The 18,174-nt window shown below is 36.7% G+C and overlaps 1 protein-coding gene across 2 annotated transcripts in view; it reads left to right on the plus strand.

Moving 5' to 3' along the window:
- Positions 1-890: 890 nt before the first annotated feature.
- Positions 891-18,174, plus strand: part of LOC129280790 (uncharacterized) — a 38,045-nt gene continuing 20,761 nt past the window's right edge. Inside the window, exons 1-4 of one of the 2 annotated variants that reach the window (XM_064112030.1) lie at positions 891-1,035; positions 14,856-15,019; positions 16,170-16,358; positions 17,458-17,607. In XM_064112030.1, coding sequence (XP_063968100.1) covers positions 14,863-15,019; positions 16,170-16,358; positions 17,458-17,607 — 496 coding nt within the window. In that variant the 5' untranslated portion in view covers positions 891-1,035; positions 14,856-14,862. The remainder of the gene's footprint in view (positions 1,036-14,855; positions 15,020-16,169; positions 16,359-17,457; positions 17,608-18,174) is intronic. The other variant, XM_064112031.1, reaches the window with a different exon arrangement.

Raw genomic sequence — 18,174 nt, forward strand, 5'->3', positions numbered from 1 at the left:
GATCCTAATTATGTTGACATGGCGAAATCGTTATCTTGCCGAGTCGACTTATACAAAGTTGCATATACCAACATGTTGAGATACATGATCTTGCCAATCCCCCAAGTCCGGAACATGCATGGTGAGATACGTAATATCTTGCCATGTAGATTCATATAAAAAAATTTATGTCGTCATTGTCGACATCCATGATCTTGCCAAGTCGGCCCCCAAAAGTTATGTGTCAACAATATGGCCCCTTGAACATGGTAATTGGTATTACTTGCCATGGTGACGTACAGCTATATGCCTTCATACAACAATAGCAAGATATGCCTATATATCGTCATATGGGAGGAGAGACCTGTGGGTGTGCGCGCCCTAGCAGGCGACCCAGCTCCTCCAAAAATGCGCCTTTGAATGTCTTTGATAGATATATGGCGCTATACACATGCTGTGCCTCATTCTGAGTCCACCGTGGCGATATAATCCGGGGGGGGGGGGGGGGGGGGGAGTGAAATCAGCTGAATTTCAAATGGATTTTTTTTATAACTACATCATTATCGTAATTATGTAATTATGTTTACAACTATTAGTATTGCATTACTTGAAATAAAAATCATGGGGTCACGAATAAATTCCTCGATCGTGATAGAATCCCAGAGAAAAATTGCGGGGGCCTATTAATGTTTTCAGGCTTATTTGTAGCATACAGTAATTGCATTGGTGCTAATTAGGTGATTATGCTGATTGTCTTTTTCTCAGGGTCAGGTTATCAAGGTGGCAACCAAATAAATTGAATTCAGTTCAATTCAATTCAATTCAGTAATAAAATGAACAAGAATCAACAACAAAACCGATTTGCCAGCAGCGCCTGCTGCAGAGTTATTCTCTGAACTGCTAGTGTTGCTGCCCTCTACGTTCGTTGGTCGATAACTGAGCCTCTGAGCTCCCCTTGGCCTGAGACTGAGTAAGTCGAGATTCCGTTCAGCAAATCGGACAATAATACAATTTTACAGATTGTTTTTGTGACTTTTGACACCTCCAAGAGTCCAAGTAAGTTTAAAGAGAAATATTGACTGGAAATGTTAACATAGGTCTTTGATTTAATTGTATATTGTTAGTATTACATTTGCAAAAAGTACGCTGTACTCCTGGCTGTAGTCCCACACCTATCATTCAATGTACCGTCATGACCGTGGGTCAACTGCGTGCAGACTGAAAAATCAGTCTTGAGTAAAACTCCCCAAAGTCATCGGACGGTTCCAAATATAGGACGAAAATGATTTTACCTACTCCCCACAACTACAGGGACCTGAACTGGCAGGGGAATTGCGGCAGCGGGAATTGAATTTTTGAATGCATAACATATGGGGTCGCAAGCCAAATAGCACTCCAAATAAAATTAAAACAAAAGGTGAAAAATTAATTATGCACTTTTACTTTTAGTTTACCACAGCGACAAATTGTGACAGTTGTGTACAACGGATAGCGGAGCGTTCAACGCTAGCGGTCGTGTACATTTTGCTTATTACATGACGTCATCCAGCCATTGCCGAGAGCCACCCACGGGTACAATTACCGCCGCGGCCGCCGTGCACAGGATAACCACACTCCTAGTACCAATGAGATCCAAACATTAACATGTATGGACCTCATAGGCGACAATGCGTTAAAAACAGGTTAGAACTTCTAAACGTACTGTTTCCTGCACCCAAGTATGATATTACTCCCAAAATATGTTATTATGAGTTTTGTCCTCGTTTGTTTATCATTTATTAAAAGATTGCCCATTAAAAATTTAAATATATTCCTATTCCTAATTTGAATTTAATAAAATAAAGGGAAACTTACATTTGAGTCATTTTTCGATCTTTTTTTGGCAGTCAGTCCGGTCACCGTCGAGTGCGATCAAAGCGGTATGAAGCTGATTTTCAGATCACGTGATACGTGTGGTCATCACCTGATCAATCGACTATCCTTTTTTAAAGACCGCAACAATTATACATTTTATTATAAAATATATATAGAATGAATAATTGCATGATATTATATATATTTCTACAATTAAAAATATTTTGTGATATGAATTTAATATTTGACGTAAAAATCGCTATTTAACAAAATATTTATTAAAAATAAAAAATCAAACAAAATAAAAACGCCTTGGACACAGTGCAAAAAACCTAACAATTTGGCCGTGTTCTTAACAACTATCATAAGGGGCGCTCTATTTATAAATAAAGTTGCATATGTACTCTACGATGTGCTCGAAGGATTAAGACGTGTTTTGTTAGGCCTCTCTCATCCTCATTACATAATACACATAAGCATGGCTCAGTATACGAGTAAGGGAGGGAAGACAAGCTCAGCGAAACGTGCAAGGTCGGGCACGCCGCCAAGCCCGGAGACAAACTTGTTGCCATCGATTCGGATACTCCTTGACAGTCAATGGGAAAAAATTGATGTGAGATTGAATACGTTGCAAGAGACTTTTGGCCAACGTTTGAAGAAACTTGAGGAAACGATAATCAATCTCAAGGAGAGTATCGAATTTCAGAGTCACGAAGCTCAGGATATGAAGGCAAAGATGGAAGTAATTGAAGAGGACGTTAAGTCAAAGGAAAAAATGCTCCAGGATGAGATAGATAAGCTTAGTACCTACGTGGCAAGAGAAAATCTAATATACAGCGGGATTGAAGAGAAGCCCAATGAGGATGTTAAGAAAGTTCTTCGGGACCTCCACGTGAATTTTCTTAAAATCCCACCTGCACTGGCAGACAACTTCGAATATCAACGGTTACATCGACTTTCAGGAAAGCCAGCCGGAGGGAGGCCAAGAGCCATTAAGGCTCGCTTCCTAAGATACTCCGACAGAGTTTTGGTACAAAGGCATGCCAAAAATTTGAAAGGGACCAACATATATATTGCAGAAGATCTACCGAAGAGGATTAGGGAGGCTAGACACCCCCAAATTGTGGCGTTGAAAGTCGCCAGAAGAATGGGGAAATTGGCATACTTTTCAAGAACAGATCCAGTCAAGCTATTTATCGACAACGTACATATGCCTCGAAATCAACAGGAAGCTTTTGTGCGAGACTTCGAAAACCAACGAGGGAAAGATGTAGACGAAAGAGTGAGGAAGAATTTGCCTAACATGAGGATTCCGACAACGATGGCGGGAGCTGCATCGACCACCAACATGACCACAGGGATAGCAAAGCCGACAACAGATTTCAACGAGGGGGCTGCAGCGGCTGCCACTGATGGGGAGATGATGGAAGGTGCAAATGTAGCTGCAGATCATAATTTGATGGTATTGTGATTTCATCTGTCATCTTGTTTTTTTTTCTAATGCATAGATTGAAGGAAATTTGCTTTGGAGAAAGTATCTGAAATTTGTCACAAGTTACCAGCGATCATGGAGGTGACATGTATTTATTTTGTGAAACTCGTTCCCTCTGGTCGGGTCGGGTTGTTCATTTCGTCGATTATTCAAGTGAAATAACGATTCAGTGTGCTTTATTATTATGGAGGTGAATGATTTTCTCTCTCAACTGATTAATGTTTACCGAGTGGAGGATATGTATCTTTTACCATGTACGAGCCTGCGAGGTACCAACTCTACAATCAAGCTCAAAAAAAGGGAGTGTAACTGAACACTCGAGAACTGCAGATTTTACTGTCAACTCATCACAAGAACGAGACTTGGCAAGCAACTGCTGAATGAGGAATGATAAATCATAACATAACTGAATGAACAGGAGTAGATGAGGTATATTTCCTTTCTTTTCTATTTGCTATTTATTTTGATAAAAGAAAAACTTTACAACTGGAAAAGATCAATATCTTCAAAGATGCAAGAAATACGAAAAATTGATTATGATATTGCAAGAAATTGATTAGAGTACCGAGTCATAACACACCTTGACTTGATGAATGGAAACAAGATTTCATAGTAACAACATGAGGCTTATGCTTTTCTCCTTTTTTTGTATTCATAAGGGAAACAAAAATAAGCTAGATTTAAGCATAGAGCTATAGCTCCATGATTTAAGTTTATAAGAGATACTTGTTGCTGTGAATCTTTTTTCTGGAGTCAGTTATGATCAGTTCTGAAGATATTTTTTTTTGTGTGTGGTCATTTTGTAAAAAAAAAGCTCAATGGAATACATCCCAATGGGGTGTATATTTAAGCTGGTTTGGGGAAAAGTTGATTCTTCATAAAACTGCTGTTCAAATTGTAGTTGAAATTATAATAGCTTCATGATATTGGGGAATATTTCAGTATGTTCTTTTTGGTTTCTACAATACGAAGGAAGATTGAGATGTTTGGGAATTCAAAGCTTTTGTAAGGGTAAAAGGACCATTTCTTTTCATGATTGATTGAAGGTAATGATGCTTAAAAGCTTATTTGTATATGGAATGTTTTAAGAGAAAGAATGCATTTCCACGAATTAGTAAAGATAGATAACAATGCAGGCATAAATCACTGTAATGTTCAGAATGGTTATCCTGATTGTATTACGTAACTGAATCATGCTATACAGTTCGTTAAGATAAGAATAGAAAATGGCTTTGCCAAATACATTTGATGTAGACGCTGGAACGTGTGAGGTGTTGAGTAATTCAAAAATAGGAGAATGAAACAATTAAGTCGAATTCGTAAAATGTAGAACCCTGGTTCAGGCGAGGTAATGTGCTATCCACTAGCTATGACGTGACTGTTTTTCATCAACTTACATTGGTCCGCGGAGGCTGGTGGCGAGAGTTCATGATTTTTAATTGACCTCGTCTCTGGGTTTCTCGGGACAATCGGAGCTGACTGGGCGTGGTATTTGAGTGGTCAACTGAATGATTTGGATAATGAATGGGTAATTATCAATTTCTTTTATCATCAATGACGCGGTACGCTTTCTCTCTCTGATTGGCCCGGGAAGGCTGGAAGGCGAGAGTCAGATATAGCTGGTTGGGGTGGATGTTTGGTCCGACGGCTAGGGAACGAGCTGTACTTTTTAAACAGGGCTCGTCACTAGCTGGTCTCTAGTTATCTTCATGAGCATGATGAGGTTCGCAAACGGCAAAAATTATAATTAACTTTTGTAACTGATGTTTTTCCCAAAAGGGATATAAGGAAATTTACTCCTTTTTATAAATTGACAGTAAAGTATCTTTAATGTAGGTACCGATAGATTGCATAAAGATTTTGAGATCTTAGGATTTACATGTACATGACGAGGAATAAAGCCATAATTATAAAGGTATGCTTGATTTTAGACATTATGGAAGAATGGCATAGAATAAAAAAAATGCCAATAGTTAAGATAAAACAGCTATTATTCAATTCAAAAGGAAAACAGCTATTATTCAATTCTGTCGAATACTTGAAATGTTGTAGTACCCTGGTTTAGGCGAGGTAATTATGACGTGCATTTTTTTTTCTCAGTTATGATTGGTCCGCGGAGGCTGGTGGCGAGAGTTCATGTTTATTGACCTCGTCTCTGGTTTCTCGGGACAATCGGGGCTGACTGGGCATCATTCGCACTTTAGTCAACTGAATGATTTGGATAATGTACCCGGTTATTTCATCAATCAATGACGCGGTGCGTCTGCCTGGCTCTGATTGGCCCGGGAGGCCGGAAGGCGAGAGTATATCTTTTTGAGACCTGTCACCAGCTTCTTGTTGGTCAGCGGATGGATTTAGCTGGTCGTCTGTGATCTGGGCGGGGGCTGCGTTTGTGTCTTTGTTGCTGTGCTGGTCGCGGGCGATGCGTCTGATCTGGCGGGGCTACGCATTGTGGCTGGCTACGCAGGCACAGTGCGTGGCCTTAGCTGGGTCGGTCGCGTCGCTTGCGTTCGGCGTAGCGGCGGGGACTGTTGCTGCGGCCTCCGCCTGGATTATAGGCTAGTCAGCACGGGGTTGGTGAATAGGCTGACGGCTATATATGGAACGATCTTTTTTTTTTTTTTTTTTTTTTAATAAATAATATGTATATTTAATAGGGCTCGTCACTAGCTGGTCTTCGGCCATCCACATGAGCAGGGCGAGGTTCGCCAACAGACAGAAATGATATTTATATCGTGTATTAACTGATGCTCCTTCCCTCTTTTCACGTGAAAGAGGGATCAGGAAATTTCCTTGTTTTTTTATGTATAAATAAATGAATTGATAATACAGTAAGTTTGAATATATAAGTAGATTGCATAAAGATTTTGAGACTTAAGGAACTATTTTTTTTGAAGAGGAAGAAATCCACAAAGATATTGTGCTTGAGTTTACAAATTTCGGAAGAATGGTTTTTTTTTCTCACACAATAGCTGGTTTTTGTACTCTAGGTGCTATTGAATAAAACAACTTTCAGAAAGGCTGGCATATTTATAATGCCATTTGTTAGGATGCAAGAAGGGAAGTTGCTAGTTAGCGAAATAATAGTAGAAATATATCAGTTTTTGTCGAACAAGTACAATGTGGTAGAGTCCTGGTTTAGGTGAGGTTGTTTATGACGTGACTGTTCCGCGAAGGTTGGTGCCGAGAGTTTTTTTTTTTTTGTTTAGTAACCCGAGTTGTCTCTGGTTTCTCGGAACCATCGGAGCTGACAGGGCATGGTTTTTTTGCAATTATGAACTGAATACTAGTATGAATATCTTAAATTCATGGCGTGTCACGTCCTCTCGGCTCTGATTGGCCCGGGAGGCTGGAAGGCGAACGTATATCTTTGAGACCTCGTCACCACCTTCCTGTGTATGTGGTCATCCAGCTGGGCCCCATCTTGCAGGGAGTTGCGATTGATCTGCGGAAAATTTTTTACAATGTCTTTTTATAAATAGGGAGGGGCATGCTTGTTTGTCAAGACAATGATGACTGCGTGAATATACATATAACTATAGGGAAATTTTGGAACAAGCGTGCATCTGTAGAATTTGGCGTTGCTGGCCTTCCATATTGTGGTTAGTCAGGTCTGTCGCGGTTCTTTGTAGGACGGGGCCCAAATGTAGTTTATCAATAAGGGGTGGATACGGCAAGGGAACGAATTGTACTTTGAAAGAGGTTTCGTCCCTAGCAGGTCTTCAGCCATCTTTAAGAGGTTCGAAAGCAGATAAAATGTAGGCTAAATCTTGCAAAGGATGCATTTTCCCCCTTTTTTTCTCTCTTCCTTTTAATCTTTTTTTCGCATGAATGGGAATAATAATTTTATTTTTATTTCTGTTCAAAAGAAAAGAAAAAAGAAAGGATAGTAAAGTTTTTTTTTTTTTTTTTTTTTTTTTAAAGAAAACATTAAGATATTGCATAAAGATTTTGAGTTTTTAGATATTATATGAAGAGGAATAAGAGTCACAAATATTTTTTTTTTTTCTTTAAATTAACTGAAAAATATTCAAGTTTGTATATCTATCAATGAAATGTTAAAACCAATTTTTAAGATAGGAAAAAAAACTGTTATATTTAATATAAATACTGGGATGAGTGAGGTAATCTAGGTTTTTTTTTAGGAGGGAGTGATAAATTTTGTGAAAATAATTTTGAATCTTCTTTAATTTTAGTTTTAAAATCACAGAAGTGATGGGAGAGGCCTCAAAATAGGCCTATTCGTAATTTGCATTTTTTTTTTTTTAGGATATGAAGAAAAGTCTTTCTTCTTTGGGTTTCATGGTAGGGACAGTCTATGGGCATGTGTTTGAGTATGTTTGCAGAAGTGTATGTGCTGTGTTTGTTGGGGTGAAGTGGAATGATATGTTGTGTGTTGTGTTTTCCAGTTCTGGTGTCTATCTGTATTTATCTTATCCCCATTTTAGTTTAACAGGTTATTTTGTCATGTTAAAAAAATCAAGCTACCAATTTGCAGTAATATCATTATCATTCATATTCTTATTCCAAAGTTTTTGTCAGAGGTTTAGACTTTTTGTGTTAATTGATGTCGGGTAATTTAAAACTACTTTCGGTCAATGTCAGAGGGCTGAGAGATCAAATCAAAAGGAATAAAATATTTCAGTGGTGTCAGATGATGGGGGATATAATTTTTCTGCAGGAAACTTTTAGCACAAAAGACACTGAAGGTAGATGGAAGGCTGATTGGAAGGGGGAAATGTTTTTCAGTCATGGGAGTAACCACAGTAGGGGAGTTATCATTATGTTTAAATCAAAGGTTGATTTTCTCAAAGAAAAAATTATCATTGATAAAGAAGGACGATATGTTATAATTAAAGGGAAGTGTCAAGGTGAAAAGATTATATTGGGTAGTGTATATTTCCCCACAGGGAATAAAGAAAACTTACAATGCAATTTTCTGTCTGATTTGGACAAAATTTTATCTTCTGTTGTTAGTCAAGAATATTCTCTTATTGTTGGAGGAGATTTTAATATTGCTATGAATCGAAACTTAGATTACATGGGTGGAAGTAATATTTCGAAAAATAGATATAAAGATTCATTGGTGGATTTTCTTGATAGGCTAAATCTAATTGATGTGTGGCGGAAGCGGCACCCTAACAAAAAAGAATTTACCTTCAAACAAAATCATCCTTTTGTTCAGAGCAGATTAGATTATATTTTTATATCCTCGAATTTAGAAAAAGACGTGAAAAGTTCAGACATTTTACCCTCTATCACTCCTGACCATGCTGGAGTTCAGGTAGAGTTTGATAATTTAGTCGAAAGCTTTGCATATGGGAGATCGTACTGGAAGTTTAACAGCAGTTTATGCGCTGATAAAGATTTTGTAGACGGGGTAAAGATGAAGATTTCTGAAATAGAAAGAATATGGCGGGACCAAATAACAAGCAAAATTAAATTTTGGGATTTTATGAAAATGAAGTTAAGAGAATATATAATGGCATTTTCCCGTGAAAGAGCAAAACTCAGAAAAAATCACATTGAAAAATTACAAAAAGAAATTAAAGATTTAGAATATCGCTTGACGATCACTTTTCATATTGACATCCAAAACGAAATTGAATTAAAAAAAGAGGAACTAGATAAACTTTTCGACTATTCTCGTCAAGGTCTAAAGGTCCGTTCAAGAGCCCAATGGTCTGAAGAAGGAGAAAGAAATTCACAATTCTTTGAACAATTACTTAAATCCAATAAAAGGAGAAGCGCGATTAAGGAGATTTATAATGAAAATCAGGAAACGGTGCGAGATTGCAAAGGTATTATAAAAATCATTCGGGAGTTTTATAAAAATTTATATGCATGTAAAAATCTTGAAACTAGTGATGATATTGAAAATATGTTTTTTAATGATTTACCCAAATTGAGTAAAGAAAATATAGAGTTTTGTGAATATCCAATAACACATGAAGAATGTTTTCAGGCTTTAAAGGAAATGAAATGGAATAAATCTCCTGGCAATGATGGTTTCACCGCAGAGTTCTACTTTACATTTTGGCCACTTTTAGGAAAAATCATAGTTGAAGCTTTCAATGAGAGTTTTGAAGTTAAAATGTTGTCAAATTCTCAGAGACAGGGGGTAATTACTCTAATTGAAAAAGAAGGCAAAAATCCTTTGCACATGAAAAACTACAGGCCGATAACTCTTTTGAATGTAGATTATAAAATTTTGTCAAAAGTATTAGCGACAAGGGTGAAAGAGGTCTTAGGAGATATTATTCATTGTGATCAAGTGGGTTATGTCAAAGATCGTAATATTGGGGAAGCAGTTCGGTTAATTGATGATATGTTTTTTCAGTCTTTGTATCAACCCTTAGGTTTTTTAATTGCAGTGGATTTTGAAAAGGCATTCGATTGTATCTCTCATAAACTTTTATTCAAAACTTTGGAACATTTTGGGTTTGGGAAAAATCTGTGTTCTTGGGTCAAAATTCTTTATAATAATGTTAGTAGTTGCGTGTTGAACGGGGGGCATTCTACGGGATATTTTGAAGTTAATAGAGGAGTAAGGCAGGGGGATCCACTCTCTCCATATTTATTTATTATAGCGATTGAATTATTAGCTCATTATATTAGGAGAGATGTTAATATTAAAGGGATAGAATTTGGGAAACGGGAAATAAAACAAGTGCTGTATGCAGATGACATTACTTTGTTTTTAAAAGATATGAATTCGATCCATAGAGTAAAGAAAATATTCTCAGATTTTGAAAATTTAAGTGGATTGAAGATTAATATGGATAAAACAAACTTTTTATGGTTGGGAGAAGAAAGAGATAGACCTGGTTTACCACTTCTTGGACATTGGTTACAACATATTAAAATCTTAGGGGTATATTTCGCACGAGATTGTAAAGTCAAAGATGATTTGAACTATAAGGAAATCTTGAGTAAAATTAAAAGACTTATTGGTTGGTGGAAACAAAGAGATCTTACAATGTATGGTAAAATAAAACTTTTGAAAATGTATGCTTTTTCAAAATTAAATTATGTTTCTTCCCTCATGACAGTCCCAAAAGACGTTTTTAAGGAAATAGAAAAAATTTCTTTCAATTTTATTTGGGGAGGAAGAGATAGAATAAAACGCAAGGTTCTATATCAAGACTATTCTGTTGGAGGACTGAGAGCTCCAAATTTTGAGGTATTTGTTAAGACCCAACGAATAATGTGGATTAAACGTTTACTAGATGGAGGGAAAAGTTCGGGTTGGAAAGCAACCTTCGAATATTTTTTTAGCTCCTTAGGCGGTCGAATCATATTTTTGTGTGATTATGATACTATTAGAATGAATTTGAAAGGTATACCATTATTTTACATAGATATGCTGAAGGCATGGCACGAATTGGATAAGTGTAGACATTTTGGAGGGAAAAGTAATCCCATTATTTTTAATAACAAGCGTATATGCCTCAATAATAAGACCTTTTTTGATATTGAATTATTTCAGAAAGGTATAGTTAAGGTCTCGGATATAATAGTTGGAGGTCAATTAAGACCAGTTTCATACTGGTATAATCAAACATTTTCATCTGAAAACTTGCTCAAAATTCAAAAGATATTTTCAGTAATAACAGAAGAGTGGATACAAGGTGATTTTATGGAAATGGATACAGATAACTTTGAAATTCAATTGATGATACGTGGGCATGTTCAGAAACTATGTGATATAAAATCTAGACGAATATATGACTACTTCATTGAAAATTTTCAAATTGATTATGTATTTCACGTTACAGATGGGCAATCCGAATATGATTTGGGAATGGGGGAACTGAAAGAAGTATTTCTGAGACTGAAATGTGCAATGCTATGCAATAAACACAGAGAATTTCAGTACAAACAATTACAAGGGGCTGTGTACACGAAAAGGGAACTTTTTAAATTTGGTTTTGAGACAGATAATTTGTGCTCCTTTTGTAAAAAAGAAGTTGAGTCTTACCAACATTTATTTTTTTATTGTCCTGAAGTTAAGCGATTATGGGAAGAGATGAGTAAAATATTTCAACTGAATGAACTTGGCAGTGACAATTGGAAAACAATTTTCATGGGGATATCTGGAAATACTACAAGAGTAACTTTAATAAACTGCATTGTATTCTTAATCAAGTATATTATTTTTAGTTCAAGAAAACAGGGAATATTGCCAACCGTACAGAAAGTGGCACATTTGGTTAAAGAGTATAGAGATACGGAATATCAAATAGCGTTTAAAAAGGGGAAGCTGGGGGTGCACTTAAGAAAATGGGAACAAATCAATGCACACCTTTCTTAATACTAATGGATGTTTTGGTTGCTTCATTTTGTTTCTGTTTTGTTTTGTTTATTTGTTCAAATACAAATAGTTACACCAGAGCAGGATGCATCGTGTGTGGGTGTACGTGTGTAGATGGATGTGTGAGTTCTGTGATGGGGAAGAGGGGGGGGGGGGGAGCTGTGGGTGGTTGTGCGTTTGAAGTGAGCTTGTGTGAGTGTCTGGGGAGAGAGATGAGGGGGAGGAGGGGATATGGGGGTAAGGTGAGTGTGTAGTGACGTTTTTTTTAGGATAATAATCTTCCTCTAATTAACCTTTGAAATATTTTATCCCTTTTTTTTTATCTATTTCTTGTACAATTAATATGTTCAAAAGAGATTTATTTTCTATTCAGGGAAAAAGTCATCTTTTGCAAAGTATTTTTTTTTTTGTCGATTGAGATGGGTTTTTTTTTTTTTTTTTTTTTTTTCTCTGCTTTCACAATGTTATAGAAGAAAAACTTGGCAGTTTTAATTTATTTGTAATTTGTAATCATTTCAAAATATTTGTAATCTCATTGATATTGATATATTTATTTGTTTGATTGTTTATTGATTGTACATTGTATACATGCAAAGAATCTATGAATTGTGATTGTAAACTTGATTTGAAAGAGGAAGAAAATAAAATATTATTCAAAACAAAAAAAAAAATATCCTCCGAGGGAGGAAGCGAACAGTCATAATGCAAAAAAAAAAAAATATGTAGCTGTCTACCGCGACAGGAACAGCCGCAGAATTGAAGCCAGAAGCGTGGGAAATTGCCAGAAAATTCAAGAAAAGAACCGGTGAGTAACGATTTAACAGTACTAATTTATTAAGTAACATTTATTGAATCATTACAAGATTTATTTTTTAGTAAAACAAAGCTTAGTTCTAAGCTAGGGCGGCCCAAATGCGCGTGAGTGGAGTCCCAGTTTATTAGCACGGGTAAGTATTGGGGTGTCGCCTAGAGTGGATAACCACTTGGCACGGCACTTGCAATAAGTTTATTCGTCTTTTCTAAAAATTAGAAATATATCTACATTTAAAATGAGATAAGCTTTGGATATGAAACTTACCAAACGATATGAAGCCAATTTCATTTCCTCTCTGTCTTTCTGGTACTTTATATCGATGATTTTTCTTGATGTCGAAGCAGGCATGGAGCTAATTCGCTGGTTTTCTCTATACGCACTGAGAGGGCGCGCGATATTATTTAATAATAAACTTGCTTGTTTACGTCGTTTACGTCAGATCAGCTTGCTGGTTGCGTTCTAGGCGCTCCACATTTTTTTCGCTGTTCAGCGTTATTTTATGATGTAGCGCCATCAGCGATTATACGTGAGATGCAACCTGTTGATTTTTTTGGTACAATTTCCTATTATGCGCCGACGACTTGAATCTAGACTGTTCGATAGGAATATTCGCATGAAAATTGAAAAAGTGTAACAACACCACCTTTTTGTGGGGCGAGTTTAAGACGCATGGCCACAGAGAAACATAACTTAAAGTCGTCGATTCTTGGGCAGGTTACACTACATGTACATGTAGTTCACCATCCAAAATAATCAGTGGTTTCCATCCTACAATTTTGCAAAAACCTAATTCTTACCCTGGGGGGGGGGGGGGGCACTTCCATTGTCGAGTGGATACCATGCAGGACCATGGGGTCTTGAAAAGCACCCTAAACACGTATTTTCCATATTCTGAAAATGCACCCCTTAACAAGTATTGGCGTGTGAAATCCTACCCTTAACCCTTAAGTATTGGAAACAAAACGATAATCTGGGCAAGTATTCCCTGAATTGAACCCTAAACAAGTGCAGCGATATTTTTATTTGTCACTGACGTCGGTCGTCGGTTTTACCTTTATCTACATCATTGGGTTTAGTACAGCTCCACCTCCCACATTTCGCGCAAACCATCTACTCTAAACACGTAGTGTTGACTCTTGGGGCAAAAAATACATCCTTTATAAAACATTTTTTTACACCCTCACAAATTTGACCCTAAACACGTAGCTTTCCTAGCGAAAATAGATACCCTTTTTTCATTATTTTAGTATTTTTGATACCCTTATTACGTTACGTACGTAACATGCCCTATCTTGAAAAAGACATCCTTTTTACATGTTTTTTTGGTCGCGCATGGTATCCACTCGTCAACGTAAGTGGCCCCCCGGGTTCTTACCCAAATCCTTGTACTGTGTATGAGATAAAAGTATCAAAAAATCTTCAATTCAATTCAATCTTTATTTATCCCATTCTATAAACAAATTGCATCAACAGATACCTGTATGGTAATCAAAATACAATAATTCAATGATATAGATAAAATTACATCATCAAAAAATGAAAAAAAAATGGCTGCTGTATAAAACCCTAGAGGGTTTGTCTTGACAGCCACTACAACATTAGTATAAGAAAGGAATAATTGCGAAGGAATTAGACATCACAATAGTTTGATGGCATAAAAAACAGCAAAAAACTAATTCCCAAATAAACTAAAAATATGAAAAGAACATAAGGAAACATTAAAAAACTGCACAATCCTAGACAACACTGCGGAATATAAGTTTGCATCATTGTTCACACTTTTGAGTCATTGGAGATTATATACTTGTAAGTTGTTGTTTAAATTAATTCATATTTTTCATATGAATTCTCCAATACTTTGGTAGACAAAAATCTTTTTCAGTGATAAATTTAACTTCAGAAATTACTCTTTGGCTAAAAATATTGCTTCTTTCAAAGTCCCAACCAAGATTGTTTAAAGTGAAAAGCTTGAAATTATAACCTCTTATTGCTGAATGAATTGCTGGTGTGAAGAATATGTGACCAGAGATCCCCAATTTTCCATCTAACAGTTTGTAAACAGAAATGGTATCTCTACTTTGTCTTCAATTGAATAAAGATTGAGTATCTCACAAGATGTTTGCTCGTTAGGTAAACTCTGGAGAACACAAATCATGGGAGTAGCTCTCGTTTGCACTTCTCTTCTTCGCATCCATTTTGAGTCTCACATGCCATAAGATGTTCCCGTATATTCGAGATGAGGTTGAACAAGTGTATGTATTACAAATAAAGATTAGTACTCTTGGTAATCTAAACAAAAATATCAGGTACGCAAACATTACCACTTTATGTACACGAAGGAGTTTTGTCACAAAAAGGGGAAATGAAGCACGCTAATCATAGTTTATTCATTACCATTACAGCTTGCACATGATGGCTGATTCAAAGCAAGATGAGTCTGGCGCCCTCACGCTTAGGTATTTAGGACAAGTACTTGATGTCTTGCTTGATCCCAATAAGAAAATCGTGGATGATACCAGTCTTCAAAGACTGCTGGAGTACTGCAAGAAAACCTTCAGTTGCAAAGGTATGTTTTCCTTTTATTTGCCAATGCTGCTGAATATGTTCATTGGCAATAAAATTGTATGATTCTGTCAAAGTCAACTATTCAATTATCAGACATGCCAACTGTTCCCTTTTTAGAGTATTTGTTCCTCCTTTTTGCTATGAATACACCAATACTTTTTTTGTATGATTTGTTACTTTTTTTAAATTTCCGATCATGACATATGTATAAGACACAGCGCGTGACACCAGCGCCGGTCCGACAGTCCCAGACCGGTAAAAATCACTGTCGGGCCAGTAACTTGTTGCATGAAAAGAACAAGTAAATTCTTGCCTACGAGCACATTTTTAATTAAAAAGGGTGAATTATCAAGTTTTCACCGATCTCACTACAATAGGCTGCCGCTGGTGATTGTTACATTGAGACAAATTTTTTTAAATGCTCTTTTTTTGTCAAAAGTACTCTTTTTTCCTTCTAAGAATACTTGTTTTTGTTGTAGAAGGTTGGCAGGTTCAAATTATGAACGACATCTAAAATCCATGTGTACTATTAATCAAAGTGAAAGAATTGCCATGCAGAGTGCCAAGGACTTGTGCTCGAGTTTCAGCAGTTGTGTTCCAATGTAAAGTTTATCTATCAATGCAACTGGGTCCTTGAGATATAATAAGGAATAGTGCGTTGTGTCTTCTTGGTTGGTGGGGTTTAGTTTGTCTAGAATAGAATGGGCAGTACCAGTGATAGCTTTGAGGGAGGAATGACAGCCCCCCTATGAATTTTCAAGTTGAAAAAGGTGAAAAGGTACAGAAGTAGTGAAGAAGACTACATACGAAGTCTGTACAGTTAATAACTCTAATATCCCACGGTGTAAGAAAACTTTTTATTGATTATTTTAAAATCAAACAAACATTGGTTAATGGTTCAGGTTGTCAAGAACTTTACATAGCATTCCATGTTTCATTTGAAAATACATGTACATGTACATGTATGCCATTGGAAGCTGTCTATTTGCATGTTTGCTGCCAGCAACTTGCATTGTAAGAAATAAACAACGATTGTACTGTACATCTTTAATAATAGACAGAGTTTAGTGGAGATTGCTTCAAAGTCAATGAAAATAGAGGAACACTTTAATGTTGCTGAGTATGATTGTTTTATTCTGATTTCTACACAGAGATATGCCAAGAGGAGGAAGGCTTGAAGCATGTCTTTGACTTCTTGGAGGCTTGCTGTGTGAGAGATCCTAGTGAATTCGACCCTTGTGCTCTGACCTTTGCACTTCAGCTCGTTCGAAGTTTGACACCCAATCCGGAGCTCATGGACCGATTGATGGCGAACTTTGATGTACAGTCACGAATACAAGGTAAACGTATGTGTACTATAGAAGAGGGGGGTCATTTATGGTGAATCACCTTGATCAAAACGGTGCAACTTGAATGCACTTACTGTCAAGGTCCATGGATCAGCAAATTGACTTTTTATCAGCATTCCCACGTTAAATATTATACGAATAGCGAATAGGCATGAGTGCGATGGTGCAAGATTTCGCATAAGGTGAAAGAAAGAGATTGTATTCAAAGAGGCGTTAGCCGAGTTGAATAGAATGTCTCTTTCTTCCACCAAATGCGAAATGTCGCAACATTGCATAAATGAATATATTTGATATTTGTGTTGCACAATGCCTCCGAAGTTAGTGAAAATATGAACAATAATCTTTTTTTTTTCCTTCGTAAATCTATGAAAATAAAGAAATTTTTGAAGGCGAAAGAAAAATCCTTTTAAATGTGCATCTGATCTGCAGCAGCAGTGCGCGTTTCAACCAGTAAGCCCTGCTCTACTACGCGTATTGCACCTGCATTACCAAGCGCATGCAATGCGTTGGATCATACTGCAGGTTATGTAGTAAAGAATGGTTTAAACTTAAGTTTGTCAGCAACTGCTCACTATGTTAGCTACTGAAGTCACTGTTTGTTGATGAACAGGCCTGTTCTGAAACAGTGACTTCAGTACTGTAATTAAGCCAGTGTTTTCTTTCGATGATGGTCATTCAATGTCGGGATTTTATATATCAATAAACTTCGAAATGAATTGAATCAGTATCAGGCATTAGTGGTGAAGCGATTCTGACTGGTGTATTGTAAACAGAGGGTCGGCGTGTATGAATCCCACCATGGCTTAGCATCCTTTGGCAAGAAATCAATCCACACTTTGCCACTCTCCACCCATGTGTTGAATGGGTACCGGGTAGGAAGTGTAAACCTATGTAGTGTTCCTAGCACTTTGGAATGCTCCCCCTGGAGTGGAGAAAGTGCGTACATTGTATGTGGCATGCCATGGTATGACGACCAGGGTTAATAACATATCTGTAGTAATTACATGTAGAGACATTGTTCTGCTGTATTAAGCTCTATATAAAAGTGGAATATTATTATTATTATGATTTCCGTTTCATATTTGTCTAGGAGGAGCACAAGGATGCCTATTGGTGAAGCTGTTGAAGAGAGCAAGTAATGGAGACTTTTTCTCAGATCCATGCATGAAGGAAGCATGGCTTACCACTCTACTGAACCTCAGCATTATCAATCTATTCTGGACAATATGCATTCAAACAGGTTGGTTTATACTCAGACGGAAGGGGGGGGGGAGCACTTTCATCACTTACATTACAAGGTCGACATTGTGCTTTTACATGGACTTTCGAAGTGGGCCCATCCTTCTATCTCAGAGAACACTGAACAAGTATTTTGTCCATATTTGTCTGTATTTCATGTTCAGAGCTTAATGCAGACCTGCCAACCAGTACGTTTTTTGGCGTATTTAGTACATTTTTGCAACCAAATAAGGCAGTACGTTTTTTCTTTAAAAATATGTTTTTTTTATTTTTTTTACAAAATCGTAATTTATAGAGAAAAATCATCTCTATATGTCTCTTTCATAAAACTTACACAAATATGGTTATTAGATCAATGTAATTTCAGGTAACTTGTTTTTTTTTCAATCATTTTGTTAAAACCAGGGTGAGATATACACATGTTTAAAATTTTTTTTTTCATCTGCAAGAGCAGTGCGCATTTTATTATGAAATACACTTTTTTGGGGGAAAACTACACTTTTTTATCACAGAATACAATTTTTCATTCCCAGAGGTTGGCAGGTCTGTTAATGGCTTTGATAGCTAT

This window comes from Lytechinus pictus, chromosome 17 (assembly GCF_037042905.1).
Source record: "Lytechinus pictus isolate F3 Inbred chromosome 17, Lp3.0, whole genome shotgun sequence".
Lineage (NCBI taxonomy): Eukaryota > Metazoa > Echinodermata > Echinoidea > Temnopleuroida > Toxopneustidae > Lytechinus > Lytechinus pictus.